General features: G+C 39.2%; 1 protein-coding gene across 1 annotated transcript; it reads right to left on the bottom strand.

Moving 5' to 3' along the window:
- Nucleotides 1-834: 834 nt before the first annotated feature.
- On the bottom strand, nucleotides 835-5746 carry LOC145468926 (uncharacterized). The gene is made up of 3 exons (XM_081452633.1): nucleotides 5706-5746; nucleotides 1491-4821; nucleotides 835-892 (listed from the first exon to the last, which is right to left on the bottom strand). Exons 2-3 carry the CDS (start codon nucleotides 4804-4806, stop codon nucleotides 858-860), a joined length of 3351 nt encoding a protein of 1116 aa, XP_081308759.1. The 5' UTR covers nucleotides 4807-4821; nucleotides 5706-5746; the 3' UTR covers nucleotides 835-857.
- Between the last annotated feature and the right edge of the window lie 14334 nt (nucleotides 5747-20080).

The raw sequence follows: 20080 nt of genomic DNA, 5'->3' as shown, positions 1-20080 counted from the left end.
GTCTTTGTGTCACTATTTACAAAGCTAACTGCAGACCTTACTGGTAAACAGGAACTTAGATCCTTAAATTTAGACTTCCATTGGCCTTTGTGTTCGACAAAAATTCAGACTAATTTTTATACTCTTTTCATTTTCTACGCTAATCCGACAATCGATTCGACACGGATTGGCGAAATTTCAAATCGTAATGCTCTTTTGTCTTGTAAACAAGGTCTGATTTATGAAAATACTAACAAAACTAAGATGTTCAGAAATATAATAACGTCAAATAAGGAAATGCACGTTATTTCTGACGCTAATTTACTGTACTTTAAAATCCTGCTTTCTTCAAGTTATCTTAACAATTGCTACAAAGTGTTACGTTCAATGTTTTTTCATCAGGTACATTATTTACAAATTGAACAACGAATTTCGCTGGTAAAACACTAGGTGTATCAGTTAAGCCTTAGTTACACTGCTTATTTTTCCTCGCAGCGGAGATCCAAACGATTGAAATCATCATCTTTCATTCCTATACTAAAAGTTACCTTTCGTACTAAGCTTGTTCAATTCTTGAGGTTTAAGCAGTTATTTGAGTCTAGCACGCACCTGCAGGTAGACTGCCGTAGAATAACTTGTAACCAACTGTTCTACAAAAACCATTGTATACTTAACTTGCGAGAGACGCAACGGTTCATCCTAAAAAAGGTGAACATATATAAAATAAAACTCGAAAGTTTTGTTGCGCATATCTCTCCCGATGCGTCCTTTTAGAAAGAAAAATCTCAAAAGTTAAATGTCAGTTTAATTTATATACAGGTTGGTACTAGCAGTAAAACTGTCCGTTGAGGTCATGGCATATTTTTCTTCTCATGCGATCACTCGCTGCCGTCCTGGTCATTCTTGCCAACACCTGATAGAGTAAATAAAGAAACAACAACAAAAAATAGTAACCATCTAAATTTATTTCCTTAAATTTAAAAAAAAAAAAAATCGGGGCTGCGCGCGCTCTGATTAACTCAGTATTATATTTTATGCTCAAAACAAGACAACCGTGTTTTACTATCTGGCCGAAGTAAATAATCTGAAGCCTTCAATTATATCGTCATAAAACATTACGGTATGTTAAAACACTCACGAAATATGTGAGGCACTCGCTTGTTGCTCTTACTTTCCTAGATTTCTCGTTCTCTAAAATTTCCCTCCGAATTCGTTATAACATGATAAATGGCTGTGGCCTGTTGATTGCGTTGTATTACACTGTAGGTAATTTCATGGTTTACACTCTCATGATGGACAGAGCTAGTTATCAGTCATAAAAAACAAACAATACGTGAGCCGCACAAGATCAAACGACAAACACTTATAGATAGATAGATATAGAAACCTAAACACACTTTCGAAAATACATACAGCTTGATCGATGACATCTCAGGAAAACTGTAAGTAAATGCCAAAAGCCGTTTATTAAAAATTAGAAAGCACTTATGCATGTTTTCATTGAATCTTACCTTTCTCTCCAAAATCCAATGTCACGTCATCTCCAATCAATATAAAAGGTGCCCACCGGTTCACATCATAGCCCTTACTTCTCATCCACTCCATGGCCTCGTGTAGAGATTCACCAGCACTTTCCCCAGCGACAAGGTGATCGTAGAAATGAGTCATTAAGTGCTCTGTTGCTTTGTCATCCAGGGCCCACAGTGATACCAGCACTGAGCGTGCACCAGATCCTAAGAATGCTCGGGCAATTCCAACAGCTCCCTCGGCCTTTGTCTGCCCACGAGCACTGTGGCAACAGCTAAGGACTACCAGTTTAGCTCGCAGTCGAATCTTTGAAATGTCAGACATTGTCAATAAGTAGAGCCCTTCTTGAGGTATTCCGTTAGGAACACGAAAAGATGGTGCAAGGGCAATTGCTCCTCTTTCAGCATCACCGTGTGCGCCGATATGAATCAAAGCCACTGAATTCATCGCTTCAAGTACTGCCTGCTTTGTTGCTTGCCGTCCTAACAAAGGCTCAACTCCTAACTTTTTTGCTACCATCCTCGCTTCGTTTTCTGCATATTGCAGTCGAGAAATGTTTGTGAGTTTTCCATTGAAATGCACCTCACCAACATCAGGATTTCCCACTATCAAAGCACCCGTCTGACAATGGTAGTCCGTTGGACTTTCATTAATGAGCTTGATAGTTGTTAGAGAAGGAGCAATACGAATCCTGAAAGTCTCAGATAGGTACTTTCCGCTTTCATCAGTTAAGGCGGCAAATGGAATTTGGTATAAAGCGCGATCAGGAACAATGATGATTTCAGGGCCCTCAAGGAAGCGCGCCACAGGAGCGATGATTAGTTTGTAACAGATAGGAAGGTTCATTTTAGGTCCTTGGTCAGCTCTACGTTCCTCTCCAATTCGCCAACCTTCATGGCTGTCTTCATTCCATGTTTTCGATTCTGGTAGAAAACCGTGTAAGCATTGGTCTTCGCAAATCTCCTCTGGTAAAATGCCAAAACTTCTGAAATCAAAAAATTGTTCCAAATGCTGACTTGATCCTTCCCGAACTAACAGGTCATTTCCTTTTATCACCTGGAAATGTGTGGTTTCGCTTGCTTTAAGAATCCACAAATGTATTTTGTCAGAATAATATGAGACGTACAGACAAGTGCGGTTAAACACTTTTCCCACCATGCCTTCAAGATCAGACCATGCTCCAGAGTTAGCTGGCATTTGATTGTCCAAAGAGTACTGAGCTGACATTAAATCTGCCAAAGCTCTGGCCTTCGAAAGCTCTAAAACATACAGAGCTTCAGTAGGATTCCCGGTTTCGCAGAGTAAGTTACTGAGATTTCTGTAGCAAAAGATATTTTGATCAGCGATAGAAATCTTAAGTTGATCGTTGTCGCGGAGGGAGCTGCGCATTTCCTCGCATTTTTCAATACCAGAACGTAAATACGAGATTGCTTCCTGAATATTTCCTTGTCTCTCTCTAAGCTTTGCCATGCTAATGAGAGACTGCAACAGTGCCTCAACATCTCCAGTCTTCTCACTTAATGCAAGTGCCTTCTTGATATATTCTTCCGCACTATCATAGTCAGACTTCGCGAAAAAAAAACCTCCAAGGTTCAGATAACTATATGCTTCTAGTTTCCTGTTTCCAATTTTTTGGCTTATAGCCAGCGCCTTTTCAAAATATTCTTTTGCTTTTATCAAGTTACCTACAGCTTGCTCCACAGCTCCTTGGTTGACGCAAACGTTGGCCACTCCTTCTCTGTTTTCAATGTCTGTAAAGATGACAAGTGCTTTCTGGTTATATTCGTTAGCCTTGTGGTACTTTCCAAGAGAGTAAAAGTTAACTCCCAGGTCCAGAAGAGAGTAAGTTACAGTGCTAATGTTGCCAATATTTTTGCCCATAGCCAACGATTTTTCCCAGTACTCTAAAGCCTTGCCATGTTCGCCAACTGAATCATACAACACTCCAAGGCTCCTGTAAGAGGAAGCTTCTCCACTTCTGTCTCCAATTTCTTTCTGGATCACAAGTGCTTTCTCGTGAAGTTCTCTAGCCTTCTCATATTCGCCAATTGATTGATACACCACTCCAAGGTTTGTGTAAGAGGAAGCTTCTCCACTTCTGTCTCCAATTTCTTTCTTGATCACAAGTGCTTTCTCGTGAAGTTCTCTAGCCTTCTCATATTCGCCAATTGATCGATACACCACTCCAAGGTTTGTGTAAGAGGAAGCTTCTCCACTTCTGTCTCCAATTTCTTTCTGGATCACAAGTGCTTTCTCGTAAAGTTCTCTAGCCTTCTCATATTCGCCAATTGATCGATACACCACTCCAAGGTTTGTGTAAGAGGAAGCTTCTCCACTTCTGTCTCCAATTTCTTTCTTGATCACAAGTGCTTTCTCGTGAAGTTCTCTAGCCTTCTCATATTCGCCAACTGATTGATACACCACTCCAAGGTTTGTGTAAGAGGAAGCTTCTCCCCTTCTGTCTCCAATTTCTTTCTTGATCACAAGTGCTTTCTCGTGAAGTTCTCTAGCCTTCTCATATTCGCCAACCGAATCATACACCACTCCAAGGTTTGTGTAAGAGGAAGCTTCTCCACTTCTGTCTCCAATTTCTTTCTGGATCACAAGTGCTTTCTCGTGAAGTTCTCTAGCCTTCTCATATTCGCCAACCGAATCATACAGCACTCCAAGGTTTCCGTAAGAGGAAGCTTCTCCACTTCTGTCTCCAATTTCTTTCTGGATCACAAGTGCTTTCTCGTGAAGTTCTCTAGCCTTCTCATATTCGCCAACCGAATCATACACCACTCCAAGGTTTGTGTAAGAGGAAGCTTCTCCACTTCTGTCTCCAATTTCTTTCTGGATCACAATTGCTTTCTCGTGAAGTTCTCTAGCCTTCTCATATTCGCCAATTGATCGATACACCACTCCAAGGTTTGTGTAAGAGGAAGCTTCTGCACTTCTGTCTTCAATTTCTTTACTGATAAGGAGAGCTTTTTCAAAGAGATTTTTTGCTTGTGCGTATTTACTTTCACGGAAATACACTTCTGCTAGTTCTGAGCTCAGCTTAACTACGCTTTCTGCGTATTTTATGGCGTTTGTGGTATCGCTGATAAGACTACATGCTTTCCACATTGTAAAATATATCTTTACGTAGAATGATTTGGTGAGTCTCTCGTCTTTTATACCTGCTCTTTCTTTCAGAATGAACAAGCATTCCTTGCATAATTCGATTGCTTTTAGGAATCGATTAGTGTTGAGAAGGTAGCCTGTAACAATGAGGCCGATCGAGATGACTTGTACAACTTCGTCTACGGTGTACATGTCACTGAAGAACTTCTGTTAGAACAAAACAGAGAGTAAAAGTGGACAAAAATTTGCAACCATGTCGGTTTATCCATTTGCTAACTGCTGTTGTTATGATTTTAATATAAACATTTATTAGTATACTATTGCAGTCTGACTCAGGAAATCGTAGCGCAATTAGAAGATTGCAGCGAGGACAGTTATACATTTATTTTGCATGGAAAGACAGTGAGCTCACGAATGTCTATATATGTTTGCAATGATTGCTTGCTTGATCTGCTGAGATTAAAATAAAGGATGTTTGAAAACGAGAGATTTTTTATGAATATCTATTCTGTTATTTGCTTTTCAAAATCTGGAAGCACTTATATACTTAAAAAATTCTTGCCTCCGTTAGTACACAGCAGGATGTAAGCTCGAATTAATTCATCGCACAAATTTGGTTACATAGTTTAGATCAAGTTTCGGTTTAAACTCCGTTTAACGTTTAATAGTAATTTCTGAGAAGAGAAATTTATCCGGAAATCTAAATTATTATTGATTTTACATTGCTCTGATTAGAACACGAGTTTATTATTTCGACTGGAACTTCTAACGCACATTACAATTATTTGGCAATTTAAATAAGTGAAAAAGATTAAAAATGGAATGACATCTCAACAGTACGTCTATCATCCAGGCTTGTGTATCATTAAACAGTAAAGAATCTCTTTTCAGATTTCCTCTGCCTTCAGCAAGACAAAGTTTTAGAGCAAAGTAAAATAGGACTGCCATAATATTGCCGTTCAAAATTATTGGCGTGGAAATATGATTAGCGTCTCTAATAACTATTTCCTTACTATTATATCATTAAGGTAATCTTTGTTTAAAAAACAACTAATAACAATATTAAAATATAAATAACTTAGTAAACTCACCACTCCCCTTTCTCTTGGTTTAAAGAACACAAAAGCGACAGTCTTTCTTTACTTTGCTATCCTATAGGATAAGAGAAAAATTAAACACCAGGTCTGATTCAAGACTTTTATTCCAATTTAATAAGTCCATGTTTTTGCCTCTAACTCCATGCTGATATAAAAGTACAACAGGGATGACAGAGATACATGACGGAAATATACAGAAATAAATAAAGAAAGTAATTAAATAAATAAATAAATAAATAACTTTATTTAAGTGCCAAACGTATTTAGCACTATTGTGCTAATTGAGAACACAGTAAATGAATAAACAAACATTACAAATAGAACGCAAACGTTTTAGAATACCAACTTGTGGGAGGCTGACCAGTTGGCTAGTGATACAACGTGGTTGAGAAGTTGAACTCGGAACTACTGAGAACAAAACCAGAAAGTGGTAGGGTGGAGGATTATTTTGAACCAGCACCCCAAGATTTCCAACCCAGCGCACTAAATCACTCGACCACCCTGCCCTCTCCTACAGACAAAGGTTAACTCCTCAAGAACTTCAAAGTCACGGACAAACATAGAAAACATACATTCCTTCAGATTTACAGACAAATATAAACAAACGTAATTGGACTGATTTGCCAAAGATAAGCTCACAAAACTGAAAGTCACAGATGTACAGGAACCCGCAAAACTGAATTTTTTTTCTCAGAGATAAATTTAGACGTGAAGCGTCCAATAAACGCAGAAAACTGGAGGTTAGAGAAGAAGAAGCACAAAACTGCAGGTCAAACATGAATACAAACACATGTAGCTGCCAATCAGAGGGTGACAGTCGTGCAAAACTGATAGTCACAAACAAAATGAACACAAAAAAAGAAACCCACAGAGGAATCTCAGCGTGCACGAAACTGCAAGTCAATAAGTATTATCTTCTAAGGCATGATTTTCTGCGACTGAAATTACACGTATTTCAACATCCAAATTCCTACAATATAAATTTAAACGTATTATTTATAATCATCTGAGCATAGCTTCAACTTACTATTTTAATTGTTGCTTGAGATGTTCGAATCAGACAATCAACGCGGCGCTTCCCCTAAGAACAATGTGTGTTTAATATTAATAAATATACAAATGAATATATTAAAGATCTTATATTTGAACTGCGGAGAAAGACATGTACATTCTTCCTCATCTACGGGCATGTTACGAACTCACATCGGAGTGACCAGCACCCAGCTGGCTTGATAGGTCAGGAGCACTGCACAGGCATCGCAGAGGTCATGGGTTCTGTTTTCCTTGTTTCAGGCTTTAATTTCACAACTGCTTAAGTTGTGTGTATAACTGCGATGGTCAATCACGTCTTCATTAACAAATATATATGAAAAAAAATATGCACAGTAAAGAGGAGGGCATGCATTGAATAGACGATATCTTATAACTACTAGGTTAAGTGCACTGTTCTTACCGTTACTAGATGAGTCAAAATCAGAATGAAATCCAATTCAGTCTTGATCAGCAAAATCGATGTTCCTTTGAAAAGGACAATAAATTATCAGTGTCATTTACATCTTTTCAATGCACAGTAACAACATCAAATATCTTAGAGACAATCAATCTTTGACTTTTTTCCTCTACTGTGGCTAGCTACGTAAAACAAACAAAAGCTTTATGTTCTCAGTTTTGCAAGATTACAACACAATCAGTGTACACAAATATTTTGTAGGCAATCTAAACATGCGTAATCGTGTTATCCCTTCTAATGTATTGTTAACAATCATTGTAACAGTTTCAATCTTTTTTAAGTTTATTTTTCCTGAAAAGCACCACTTGCGAGGTTCAATAGAGTGTGTATGTATGTATCTAGAAATAAAAGGAGAGTAGATGAGGATATCTACCGAAAACAAAATGAATACGGTTAGAGCTGCCACAAACCTGATGATACAAATCAAATGAATACTCACCTCTACTTACAATTCCCCTTTTCACTGCGAAAGAAAACTTTTCAAGGCCTGTAACACCACGTCACATCACAACAGGGACTCTGTCTGCAATCAAGTGACAGAAGAATCACCAAAGTATTGTTTGCGTTTTCTTTCCAATGCATTAATTAACACCAAGATACTGAGCTATATAACGGAGAACTTTCTGATTAGAAAAAAGTCCAAAATCCTTATGATTTTTATTTTGTTACTTCAGAGATTCATAAAACAGTTTTCCGTTCAGCGCCGGCTCATCAGAATCAATTTTCTGACAGAGGTTATTACTTTTCTATTCTACCACATAATGTTACATTTTTGAGCAGTTTTATGTAATGTATGGCAAGGTTTACCAAGCCTAACATCTCATTGACTATCAGCTAGTTAATTTGACGAGTTTATATTTCTCAGTGGCCAATTGCAATTTATAAATGTTCAAGTAATGATATAGTTAACCTTAAATATAAAACAGTTATCGTGGATTCTTTACTTCAAAAAGTTATTGTGATATGTTACGATTTTTACCGACCAAATTAAATGTAGATGTACATGTGAGGTAAAAACAATTACTTACCGTTCGATGAGAAATCTAAATCAGAATGAAATTCAAATTTCTAGCCTCTAGCAGCTAAAACAGCGTCTCCTTCAAAATAACATTGACGTACAAATTATCAGACTTTCAAACCATGGGATACGCTTTCGGTTTCGACGGGCTGTGGAGTCTTTTTTTATATCTGCAGAACATGTACCGAATTAATTAAAGAAGTAGAGCGAGAAGCTATTTAACATTTGAAGACCACAGTAGCTATTCTGGCATTTGTGATTCTCTTTAGCCAGTATCCAGTCCCATCACTTATTTTGTGGCTTTTGGCACAGTCTTATTTTGGCTTTTAATAGCATCTGTCACTGACACACGATAGGGAGGTTTCATTTTTCCCTTGGGTTTCAGTTTTCATTCGCAATTTACGTAACAATTACGAAGTTTTGGTACATGTTTGTTTCCTTGATACAGTCAACTCTCGCCATAGCGGATACGCTCAGCGACCTCATTTAGTATCCCGTAATAGCGAGAGTCCGTAATAGCGGGATGTAAGATAACAAGTGCCCCTAACATGCCAATAAATAACATAGACAATGTCGTCTGTGAAGCAAGGGCCATTGTGCAGAGAAAAAGACAAAAAGAATTCATGTGAAAATAAACATTCCAGAAGTCTTTTGAAGTGTATTGTGACAAGTGATTAACACCAGAAAATGATTTTACATAATTACGTTATATGAGAAGTACCCGGTGTCCACTTTATCGAGAGTCAAAACAATAAAATTCTCATTTTGGTACCTGACGAAAGTGTCCGTAATTCCATACTGGCGAGAGTCCGTAAATAGCGGGAGTCATTTCCAGTCAAACCTCTATAGCTTTTGCCGGGGATCTGGATTTTGTTAGCATAGCGGGGTGTCCGCAAGGCGAGAGTTCACTGTATATATACTGTACATACATGCATGACTCAATGTGTAAGATTTTAACCTTTCGTCTGTGTTGCTGACGGCCAAGGAAATGCGCGATAAGATGACTGACACGACACGGGAGTTCCACTCAGTGTTAACGGCACCTTTCCTTCAAGCAAATCATTCCATTAAAAATCTGTTTTCTAGGGGGAGGTTCTTCGGAGAGGGTGACCTAATCTTCTCCCAAGATCACTCTGTTTGACGCTGGCCTTGGAAGATCTTGGGCTTAAGATTATGGGTGACCTACCCTAACCCGCTAAAAGATTTTCTGCGGGGGTTAATGGCTGGCTGAGTTTGATTTTTTTCCTGAGTTACTGACAAGTGATTAACTCTGTGAATTAGCCTTGCTACTCTCCCCTCACCCTCCACCACCCCTCCCCAGTCAGCCTTCCCAACCAATCCTAAAGGCGTGAGTTACGCCCTGTGACCACACCCAACCACCCAAAACAGTCAGACAACTTTTTTTTATCTCATACCCAAACACACATGCAAGGCTGCACTTACTACGCAATCCGGATCTTAAGCAACTGCGACGCCAAGGAGAGCGCGGAGTAAAAAATGAATTTACATTTTACTTTGTTGTTAAGAATCTCGCAATATCTAAGACTATTCAGTGCGTCTATCAGTTTAAACAACTAGCTCCCGCTGAAAATGCAAAGAAAGCGTTTAACTCTAAGTAGAAATTGAAAGAAAGAAGCCCTCGTGATTCACTTTCTACAAACAACTCTGAATTTGGTTTGAATTTACATTTGTTCTTTTATAAAGTATAGTTAAGAATTTTACCAAGTTCTATGTTGTTATTACGTGCACAGCCTTTGTTTCTTTCGTTACTAGGTTGCTGTAGGTGTTTGCTGAACGGCTCCTTAATATTATAACAATCCGTATACTTCTTCTTCTTCTTCTAAAAACTGAAATATTTGCAAGCTGACTCAGATGTGTCACGTTATTCTCAGAAGTTGTTGATAGTGTCATAAGAGCTGGTCAGTCATTTAGCTTTCCTTATTATTTTGGAATTGGCAATGGGGTTTCTCAGTTATCCTCTTTCATGTAATAATTAAATAATGCGCGCGCCTTAATTGGTCAATCAGCTATGGTTTATTATGCCAGTAAACTCATGGAAATTTCGAGTGTCTTCTGAATTATTATATAAAAGCAATATACCACAAGTTTCTATGGTTTAGAGGCACGATAAACCGCTTGTGACGTTGGAAGAACACTCGAGGAATTCGTAAATCACTCGCCAGCGGCTCGTGATTTACGAATTCTTCTCGTGCTCTTCCAACATCCCGCGTGGTTTATCAGCCTATAAACCATCAAAACTTGTGGTCTATTGCTTAATTTACCGTGAGCCCTGATAGCAATATTCATGGGGTGACAAGAAAGCCTGTGAGTTATCATAAGATATAGGTTATAAATACCTTCTACATAAGGGATTCCCCTGAATTGGTTTACTAAGCAACTTACGTTTCCTCTTTGGTGAATAGCTAATAAACAAGAACGGAGGGATTCCCCTGTTTTAATTTAATGAGGAAGTCAGGTTTCGCTTTTGGTGATTAGGTAATAAACAAGAACGAAGGGATTTCCCCTAATGAGTTTACGTCGTCACGTGTTCGTATGACTTTCCTATGTTCTGTTTTGACTGATTACAATGAGAGGGGGCTGAATAGGGTTGCTGGAACTGTCGGTTCTCAGTTAAATTTTCGGCGATTTCTCAGCTATCAGTAAACTTTCCGAGGAACTCAATGTTTTCCGAGAAGAAGTCGAGGGAAACATTGAGATTCTCGGGAAACAAAATTCACTGTTCCCCTCGGGACCGGTCATAAAGTGTTAATTATCAACTTCAAGATATCCATAATCTCGCTACCTGTTACAACTATTGTAACGAAGTAGTATCACGATGTTCAAGACACCTGTTTTCTTTATTGTGTAAATTTTAGAAGTACATCGCGCACATTGTGACGTCATAATTACATAATTTATGACACTCTCCCGGGCCGATTAATAATGGTAATAGGACTAAGTGGAGTCCAATTCGGTGTGTAATCATACGAGTGATTAACAAAATCGGACGACCGCGAAGCGGGAGTCTGATTTATTAATCACGAGTGTGATTACAGACTGCATTGGACGACACGATGTCCTGTTACCAATTAATCAAGACTATGACAAAATTCGAGAAACGAACAAACAATCGATTGATCGCTGAACGATTAAACGTCGTTATGAATGTTGAAAAACACAACAGTTTACTCAACAAAGTGCACCGCAACAGCGCGCGCAAAATGACGCGTACTGTCCAATTACAAGCATTACGCGTATACACTGTCCAATTAATGCTCAAATCGGGCTACTGATAGCCAATCACGTGCGAGAACTTTGTTATAGTTTTGATTAGATGAGAAATAGTATGGAATGATATATTAGCAAAGGATAAATATTTAAGAATAGTATCGTAACGAATCTGATATCGTTCATGTCAAGTATTCATTTCTGATTGTTCCAGGATTCTATGAATTGCCTTCTGAGCGGCAAGTCCTTTTGGGGGATGTTGTTTATCGGCTATATCTTCTTTGTCTTCCTTTTCAATACCTTGTGCATTGTTCTCGCTCGACACTTCCCATGGATAAAGCTTCTCTATAGGTCTTAATAGTTCACTACCAGAACTTATTCTTTAAGATACAGATCTTACTAATCCGTCTTTCCCTTTTTGTAAATCAGTAACGACAACTATTTTCCACTGATTACGTGGTACATTATCATGTATGAGAACAACGTCTCCTATAGCAACTGCTGTCTTGTTTGGTGCTTTCTTTTGGTAAGAGTTGTATTCACGCAGACTTGTCAGATATTCATTTTGCCATCGTGTCCAGAAGGCCTGTATCACTATGTCATGATATTTTGCTCTCTTCGTTAGCTCTTTTGTCGAAATATCAGTTGGGATATAGTCTGGATCTGATTCTTTGACGCTAACTCTTGTGTCTGGTAATGTCAGAAGATGGTGTCCACATAAGAAATGTGATGGGGTCAAAGGAGAGGCATCTTTAATAATAATAATAATAATAATAATAATAATGGGAATTTGCAGTGGCATTTCCACGTAAGGATATGTTAAGGGACGGGTGTTTAACACTGCCTCTACCTCAATGAGTATTGTATTTAGTTCAATCATGTTCAGATAGGCTTTGCCTATAGTTTTTTTGAGACATCTTTTCGCTAGTCCAACAAGTCTTTCGTAGAATCCTCCCCACCACGGGGCTCGTTCTGTTATGAATTTCCATGTGATGTTATGGTTGGCGAGGAACTGTTGTGATGTATTTGGCTTGAGGACTTGGGTTTTCATCGTTTGGAGTTCTTGAGTTCCAGCTTTGAAGGTTTTTGCATTGTCGGAAATAATACATTCGGGAACTCCTCGTTGACTGATAAATCTTCCGAATGCCCTAATAAAGGCCTGGGTTGTCTGATCTTCCACTAACTCGAGGTGTAACGCTCGTACTGCGGTACAAGTGAATAGACAAATATAAACTTTAGATGAAGTGTGATTTCCTTGATCGCGAACATAAAGACTGGGACCTGCGTAATCGATGCCTGTAAATTGAAATGTGATTGCAGAACTCTTGATTTCGGTAAAGGTGGTGTGGGTACAGATCGAAATGGTGGTCCTTAGATTTTTCTGCATATCACACACTTGGAGATGATTCTTTTAACCAACTGTCGAACTTGCGGTATTCAATATGTTTGTCTGATGTGAGTTAATGTTTCACAAACTCCACCATGTGCATAGATTAGACGATGAACGTAGTCAAGTAATTATCTTTTGGCATGAGGATGAGGAACTTTGTATCGTGGGGTAGATCTGTGTACTGTAACCTTCCACGACAGCGAATTAGGTCTTCATCGTCAAGATAAAGGTTGCGTTGTCGTACGATGGCAGGTTCTTTGAATTTATCGCTGTTCTTTAGGTATGATATTTCTTGTTTGTAAGTCATTTGTTGAGTTGCTTTTGGTAACAAATTTCTTGCTTCCAGCATTTCTTTTGTGGTAGGGATGTTATCATTATACACTTCAGGTGTTTTCCACTTTCTTGCAAAGAGGACAAGAAGGGCCGTGACTCTGACTACACGTATTAGAGTGCTGTATTTCGTTAAGTCAATGATGTTCAGTACGTTAGGATTTTCTTCAATATCTGCCATAATTGTAACTGCCATTTGTGGGCTCTCGTACTCTGCGTGGATTGACAGATGTTCCGGGTTGTGGAGGCCATGTGTCTTCTGGCTCTCTCAGCCATGGAGGTCCTTGAAACCATAGCTGTTTCCTGTCGTTGAACATTTTGGTATCAAGCCCCCGAGTCAGCAAGTCGGCTGGATTCATCGATGTTGGGCAAAATCTCCATGGTGTTCGATGATGTTATTTCTTTTATCTTGTGGACTCGCGTACAAAAAATTGTGGTAATTGTTTAGTAGACAATATCCAAGATAACACTATCTGGGAATCACTCCAGTATGTGACTTCGCATTTGGTTTTTGCGAGCTGTAGTGTCTTGGTTAGATATACAGACAATTGCGCTCCTAAGAGTGCTGCTAACAGTTCCAGTCGTGGAAGGGTCTGTGTTTTAATAGGTGCAACTCTGGTTTTAGCCATTGTGAACGCAGTGTATATTTCAGCTCCTGACATTCCTCTTAGGTAAGCTACTGCTCCGTAAGCTAGTTGGCTGCTGTCGCAGAATATATGAAGTTGTCTTGTAGAAATGCTTGTGAGGAAGTATGGTCTGGGTATTTCAATCGACGTCAAATTGCTGATATCGCTGATCCAGTTTAGCCATTGGTCCTTATGTTCGCTTGGAAAATCCTCATCCGAGCTTAAGTTTTGTTTCCCTAGATCCTGGATCATGATCTTTGCTTTAACTGTAATGGGTTTAACATATCCCAGGGGGTCAAACAATCTTGAAGCAAAGCTGATCGTGGATCTCTTAGTAAGTTTTGTGATAGCTTCTGATTTCCTGATCATTTTTTTTTCGAGTGAAAGAGATAGCATGTAATTTGTTGAGTTCCATGCGAATCCTAGGATTTTTGTCGTTTGAGCTGCATGTGCATTATCTTCTTGTGCTCTGCGATTTAAAGCGGGTGAGTTAGAGGTCCATTGTCGTAGATTCATGCCTGCTTCTTGTAGATAACTGTGCGACAAAGAATAATATTCTAAGGCTTTATCGTCGCAATTAGTTCCTGTGACCACATTGTCCATATACATGTTCTCTGTTAGCTCCTTCGTTATCCAGTTACCTTTTTCGTTGAGGTGATATCGTATTGTAAAGTTTATATGAAATATTTCATATATGAACTGCGGTTATAGGTGAAAGTGAAGAATGATCGTCGTCGAAGAATGATCGTCACTTTCACCTATAACCGCAGTTCATATATGAAATATTTCATATAAACTTTACATCATTTCACTCCTCACGGGAAGATATGAACTCAATTAATTGACCTCGCTCCCAATGTGTGGCTTCGTAGCTCAGTTGGTAGAGCATCGCACCGGTATCGCGGAGGTCACGGGTTCGAATCCCGTTGAAGCCCTGATTTTTTTTTCAGGCTTCTTCTTTCCAGTTGCTTAAATTGGACAATTAACTGTGATATCGTATTGTTGCATTTAGTAGAAAGGGTGAGGGCGCTGCTCCAAATAGAACGCGGCAAAATCTGTAAGCTTCCAGATTGTCCGCACTGTTAACAGATTTGTTTATGTCTTTCAGCAATAAGAATCTAGTAGCGTTCCTATCTTGGTTATTTAGTTCGCTTTGTAGGAAAGCTTTTTCTATATCTGCTGTGAAGGCTATTCTGTGGGTCCTGAACTTTAATAGGATGCCAGTTAGATCCTGCCTTAGATTTGCACCTGTGTGTAGACAGTCATTTAGACTCAATGCTTCTGATGACACTCTGGCTTTAATAGTCCCGGCACCAATGTTACAACTATTGCAACGACGTAGTATCACGATGGTCAAGGCACCTGTTTTCTTTATTGTGTAAATCTCAGAAGTACATCGCGCACATTATGAAGTCAATTACATAATTTATGACACTACCGTTTTAAGTACAGCCGACGCTACAGTTATTTATTTATTTTTTTCAAGAACCTAACATAGTTGAAAAGTAGTCTACAGAATTGGACTCGAGCTGAGATTTATATTGCTTACAGTTTTAAGTTATCCCTCTGGACTTTGAATTAAAAAAAAAAAAACAAAAAAAACAGGCCCGTCCTGTGCGTTATGAGATTGGTACTTGTTGAAAATTTCCGAATTACTAGAGAAACATTTCAATTTATTTTGAACGAGATCGACGGTGAAATAACGAAGCGAGAGACCATAATACGCCGAGCTGCTAGTGCTAAGCGTGTGGCCTCGTTGGGCCATCTCATTCCACCGCTTTTCCCGAACGGGAAAGTGTTTGCATCTCTTCTGCTGCCACTTTTGTGAGAGTTAAGCATGCGCCAGGGATGGATTTATGACAAAAAGGCCTGGAACCTCACGGGAGAGCATTTACACAAACGTAAATCTCTGCACGGTGCATCAATTACCCGTGCCTCCAAGAGGTAGACTCTGCACCCCAACAATTTTAGGTACTGGTGCCACATTTCATTTGGAACCGTTACGTTTACACGAGGAGAATTTGGAGTGCCGTGCCCGCAAATAGGCAGCATGTTGCCAATTATGTGCCGTGCCGTACTGATGTTTTAGCGCATGTAAATGGGGCTTCTATCTTATCTCCGTACTTGTGCATGAAAGAAAATTAGTTTTCGATGCAGTATAGGTTTGATGAAAACTGAGTGCAGACACATCCTGTGAATTGTGTTTCTGTATAAGACCAGAATTCAAACTTGCATGTGCTTACGAGGTTCCAGTAGGAGAGAAAATAGTATAACTTTACCTCTGACTCATTCATCTAGAAAGAATATTTTCAAAAGACATTATCAAATACAGCAACGATTAGAAAATTCTTGTTGACGTGAAAAAATGTTATAAATCCAAAATGTGTATGGTGGAGAACTTTCCTTGACCTTTTCCATGATCTTTCCGAGTTTTCCCTGATTTATGTTAAGCAGTTGTTCTCAGAGTATTGTCAAAACAGTCTATTATTTAAGGTATTTTCCCACATTATCACGCATAAAATGCATGCTAGTGTTAATTGTTTTTCTGGAATTAACTGGTTTCCTGACTTGTCTGCTGTTTTTCAAACTTTTGATATTTTTTGGCCTGTTCATTCTCAGCAAGTTTATTGCTTTTCCACGACTTTCCATGACCCAAACTTCATTGTCAGGACTTCCCATTCCTGAAAATGAAATTATATAAAAATTCCATGACTTTCCAGGTTTTCCATAGGAACCCTGAGTTAACTTGCGATAAAAGGGAGAAAAGTAACAATAAACTGCACGACAGAGCAATTTAGAAATGAAAAATAACTTCCCTTGAAAACTAAACAACCAACTCGCGACGGAAAGCTGCCCAAATATTATTCAAAAAAGAAAAAACGACAATGACACAGTGCAAGGTGCAACTTGTAGCAATATGGCCGCCACTTGAACCCTCGCTAGTACCCAGTCCACCTGATAGACAATGATCTTCGATACCCTGGGTAATAAAAAACAATCGACTGCGCATGCTTGCAATCTTACATCCGACAAAAATTTTGAATTTTTCCCGCTATTGGCAAGAATAGGCTGCTGTCTCGCTAAGGCTCACCAGCAATTACCCTTGCAAGCGACGGGTGGGATCTTCTATCTTCTGCCCTGACTGTTTCTCGCTGAAAATAACTTTAAGCCCCTAATTCTGTGGAACTATTGTAGCCCCTCTGCCCTCTTGTTCCAATCCAGACATTAGGTTCTTTTTCTGTCAGTTTTAAGGGTTAAAGGAGCTCAGTCACGGTATTTACGTTCTAATTCGCTCTGCTCGAACTAACGTAAATTACTTTCCTCTTACATGCAATACATTCAAAACAACCAACACTGTTTGATGGTTGGATGCTCAGGCATTCCAACCTCATGAGAAATAACAAAATAAAACAGAGAAAGGAAAAAATTTTACCGCGAAAAAGCTGATTATCACCGTCAGACTTAATGCGCGTAGAAGGGCCCGGCTTAAACTTGTCGGAATCCTTCCTCTTTTTGTCCGCAGCATTCTTCGCCTTCCTGAGGCGATTTTCGTCTTTGGAGTTTGAGGCAATGTCATCCGACTCATATTCTTGAACCACTAGCCAGCGGTCTTTGCTGCGGTCAGCAATCTTTATTAACTTCTGCCTCTTTTGAATGATTTGTTGTGCTTCCCGAGACAAACTATGTACTTGAGTGGGGTCGTCAGCACTGGTCTTTATTCGGGAAAGAAGGTTTTCTAGTTTGGCGTTCACCTCAAACTGCTTCCTATTACCCTTGAATTTAATTTCTGAAGCGGACCTCTGTATTTCCGACTGATCTTCTACCAGCTTTCCCTGGGCTTCGAGTTGTGTGTTAAGATATCCCTTGAATAAGGAAAATACTTCGTCCATCAGCTCTGAACTTTGAGGTTTAGGATTCTCTGGTGTTTCTTCCTCTTTCCTTCTCTCAACGTTAGTTCCGAGTCGGACGTTACAGCGAGTAAAACGAAGGGCAAACACGTCGGCAACTGGAGCGCGCGAGAGAGAAAGAAGCACCTCGTGCTAGTGAATATATGGTATGCAATAGCCAATCAAAAGGTGCCACAGAGACTCCTGGAAAGAATTGCTTACATACCAGCGGAAAATATATTTTGTGTCAGTTAGTTTGGCCTCATGCAAAATTAACTTTAAATTTAAGAAAACCTGAGAATAATAATTTACAAAGATAGAAAAAGACTGAAGAGACAATAATAAACCATAACGAAACAAGGATGGCTAAGGATGGAGAAGATTGACACGGATTATACAACAGACAAACTTGAAAAACTTAGGCGCAAACGCGCAAACCGTGACATAGCTCCTTTAATACATCCAGTTAAATTGCAGAGTTTTCTTTCTTCTTTTTGTTTTTCCAAGGTTATAGGCCCATCCTAAAAACCAGTCATGAATATGATCCCTTGTTGCCTCAGTAACACAGACCTTTCTAGCTGACCAATGTAAGTAAACTTTCAGAGACGATGGAGAATGTCCTCAAAGTCTTACGGTCTTTTGATAAGCCTATGCTAAGGCCCTGTCCATACTATACACCGGAGGAATTTGATAACGGAGGTTTCACTCTGAGAACGCAGCAAATGTTTTCCGCCCACACTACGCCGGAGGAGTTTAAAAACGCAACAATCACCCGCCATTTTGGATTTACTCGGTCAGGAAAATCACGTGATTATCGTGACGCTATCGTTTTTCAAAATGCTTCGTTTTCAAATTGTTTTTCGTCCACACGAACTGATGAGAAGGCGTGGTTTTCAAATTCCTCCGGTTTGAAGAGTGTTTTCGAAAAGCTCCGTTTTCGTGACGGATTAGCGTGGACGGTAGGACTAACCGTAGAAATAAAGCTGCGTTTTCAAATTCCTCCGGTTTGAAGAGTGTTTTCCAAAAGCTCCGTTTTCGTAACGGATTAGTGTGAACGGTAGGACTAACCGTAGAAATAAAGCTGCGTTTTCAAATTTCTCCGGTTTGAAGAGTGTTTTCGAAAAGCTCCGTTTTCGTGACGGATTAGTGTGGACGGTAGGACTAACCGTAGAAATAAAGCTGCGTTTTCAAATTTCTCCGGTCTAGTGTGGACTAGGCCTGAGGAGTCGACTTCCTGTCCAATCTTTTTACTGGTTTGATTTAATGCACAGCTCATAAATAGATTTTGTTTTTCCTCAAAATGAAAATCGATGCCTACCGTCTTAAGCTAAGTTGTAAGACAGAAACAGAAACATTTGGATCAGGTTGTAAATGACAACTGGGAGAAGCTTATAATAACCATCAGATGAGGGGCCATGCCTTCATCAACCCCCTCCACCCTCCCCTCCCCCATCTGATCATCCTCTCGAGTTAAAAAATATTTCACAAAGGAGTATAAGTGATGCCAATTTTGGTCAAAGGTGATAACGTCAGAAGTGAAACAAAGGCCAACGCTCGTCTGGCCGGTTACAGGCAGCACGGGAGTCAGTTGGTTATTTTACGATAACTACAGAAATTCTGGTGCGTTCATTGGCTAATTTTTATTGTCATTAAGCGGACAGACACATGAATTTATAATTTATGCGATGCGTCAACGAACGAGAGTGGACAATTTGACAATTTGTTATCGTAAAAAACAAATTGATGTCAGTTTCTAATACGTCTGTCCTGTTATTGACAATGAATTTCGTCATAACATTGTCAAAGTAGTCTGCGAATCCACTCGGCTATTCCCTCGTGGATCCACAGCTACTTCAACAATGTTATGACGAAATTCATGATCAGTAACAGGACAGACACACATAAAACTGAAGTCAATTTGTTAAAAACATGGCTTCGGATAAGTAAAGTTACCGGGACTTTCGAGAAAGGGGACCCCGGTCACTTTTTACCCAAGCCGGTCATCCAGTTATATAAGGAGTCGTACCTTAGTTGGGACTTTTAACAGCTTTGTACTACTCTATAAACTTTCTAAATGCAACACAAACGACTTAGCAAAAAGTATATTCATTCGAGAATCTTACACATATATTCTTATATCCAAATTTGTTCACAAGAGTTTTGCAATTATAATGAAGGAAAGGTGCTAGCTAATATTATCTTTATGTCGGACTCATGTGAACCCTCATGTTAATGTCTATTTAGCAAATAAAAATCGCTTCACTCACAGAAAAAAAAGAAACTGTCAGGAACACACATGTATAGCAGTCTTACAGGACTTTGAGCTTGTATGTTTTATCGACAGTTCAGTGTTTGGTGTGTTCAACTGTACCCTCAAACA

The sequence above is a fragment of the Orbicella franksi genome, chromosome 14 (genome assembly GCF_964199315.1).
Source record: "Orbicella franksi chromosome 14, jaOrbFran1.1, whole genome shotgun sequence".
In the NCBI taxonomy this organism is placed as follows: domain Eukaryota; kingdom Metazoa; phylum Cnidaria; class Anthozoa; order Scleractinia; family Merulinidae; genus Orbicella; species Orbicella franksi.
This window is presented reverse-complemented; position numbering and strand designations above follow the sequence as displayed.

Coding starts and splice junctions, on each gene's coding strand:
- LOC145468926 (XM_081452633.1), bottom strand. CDS start 4,806: ATGTACACCGTAGACGAAGTTGTACAAGTCATCTCGATCGGCCTCATT. Junction 893..1,490: donor ATTGGATTTTGGAGAGAAAG/GTAAGATTCAAT, acceptor TTACTCTATCAG/GTGTTGGCAAGAATGACCAG.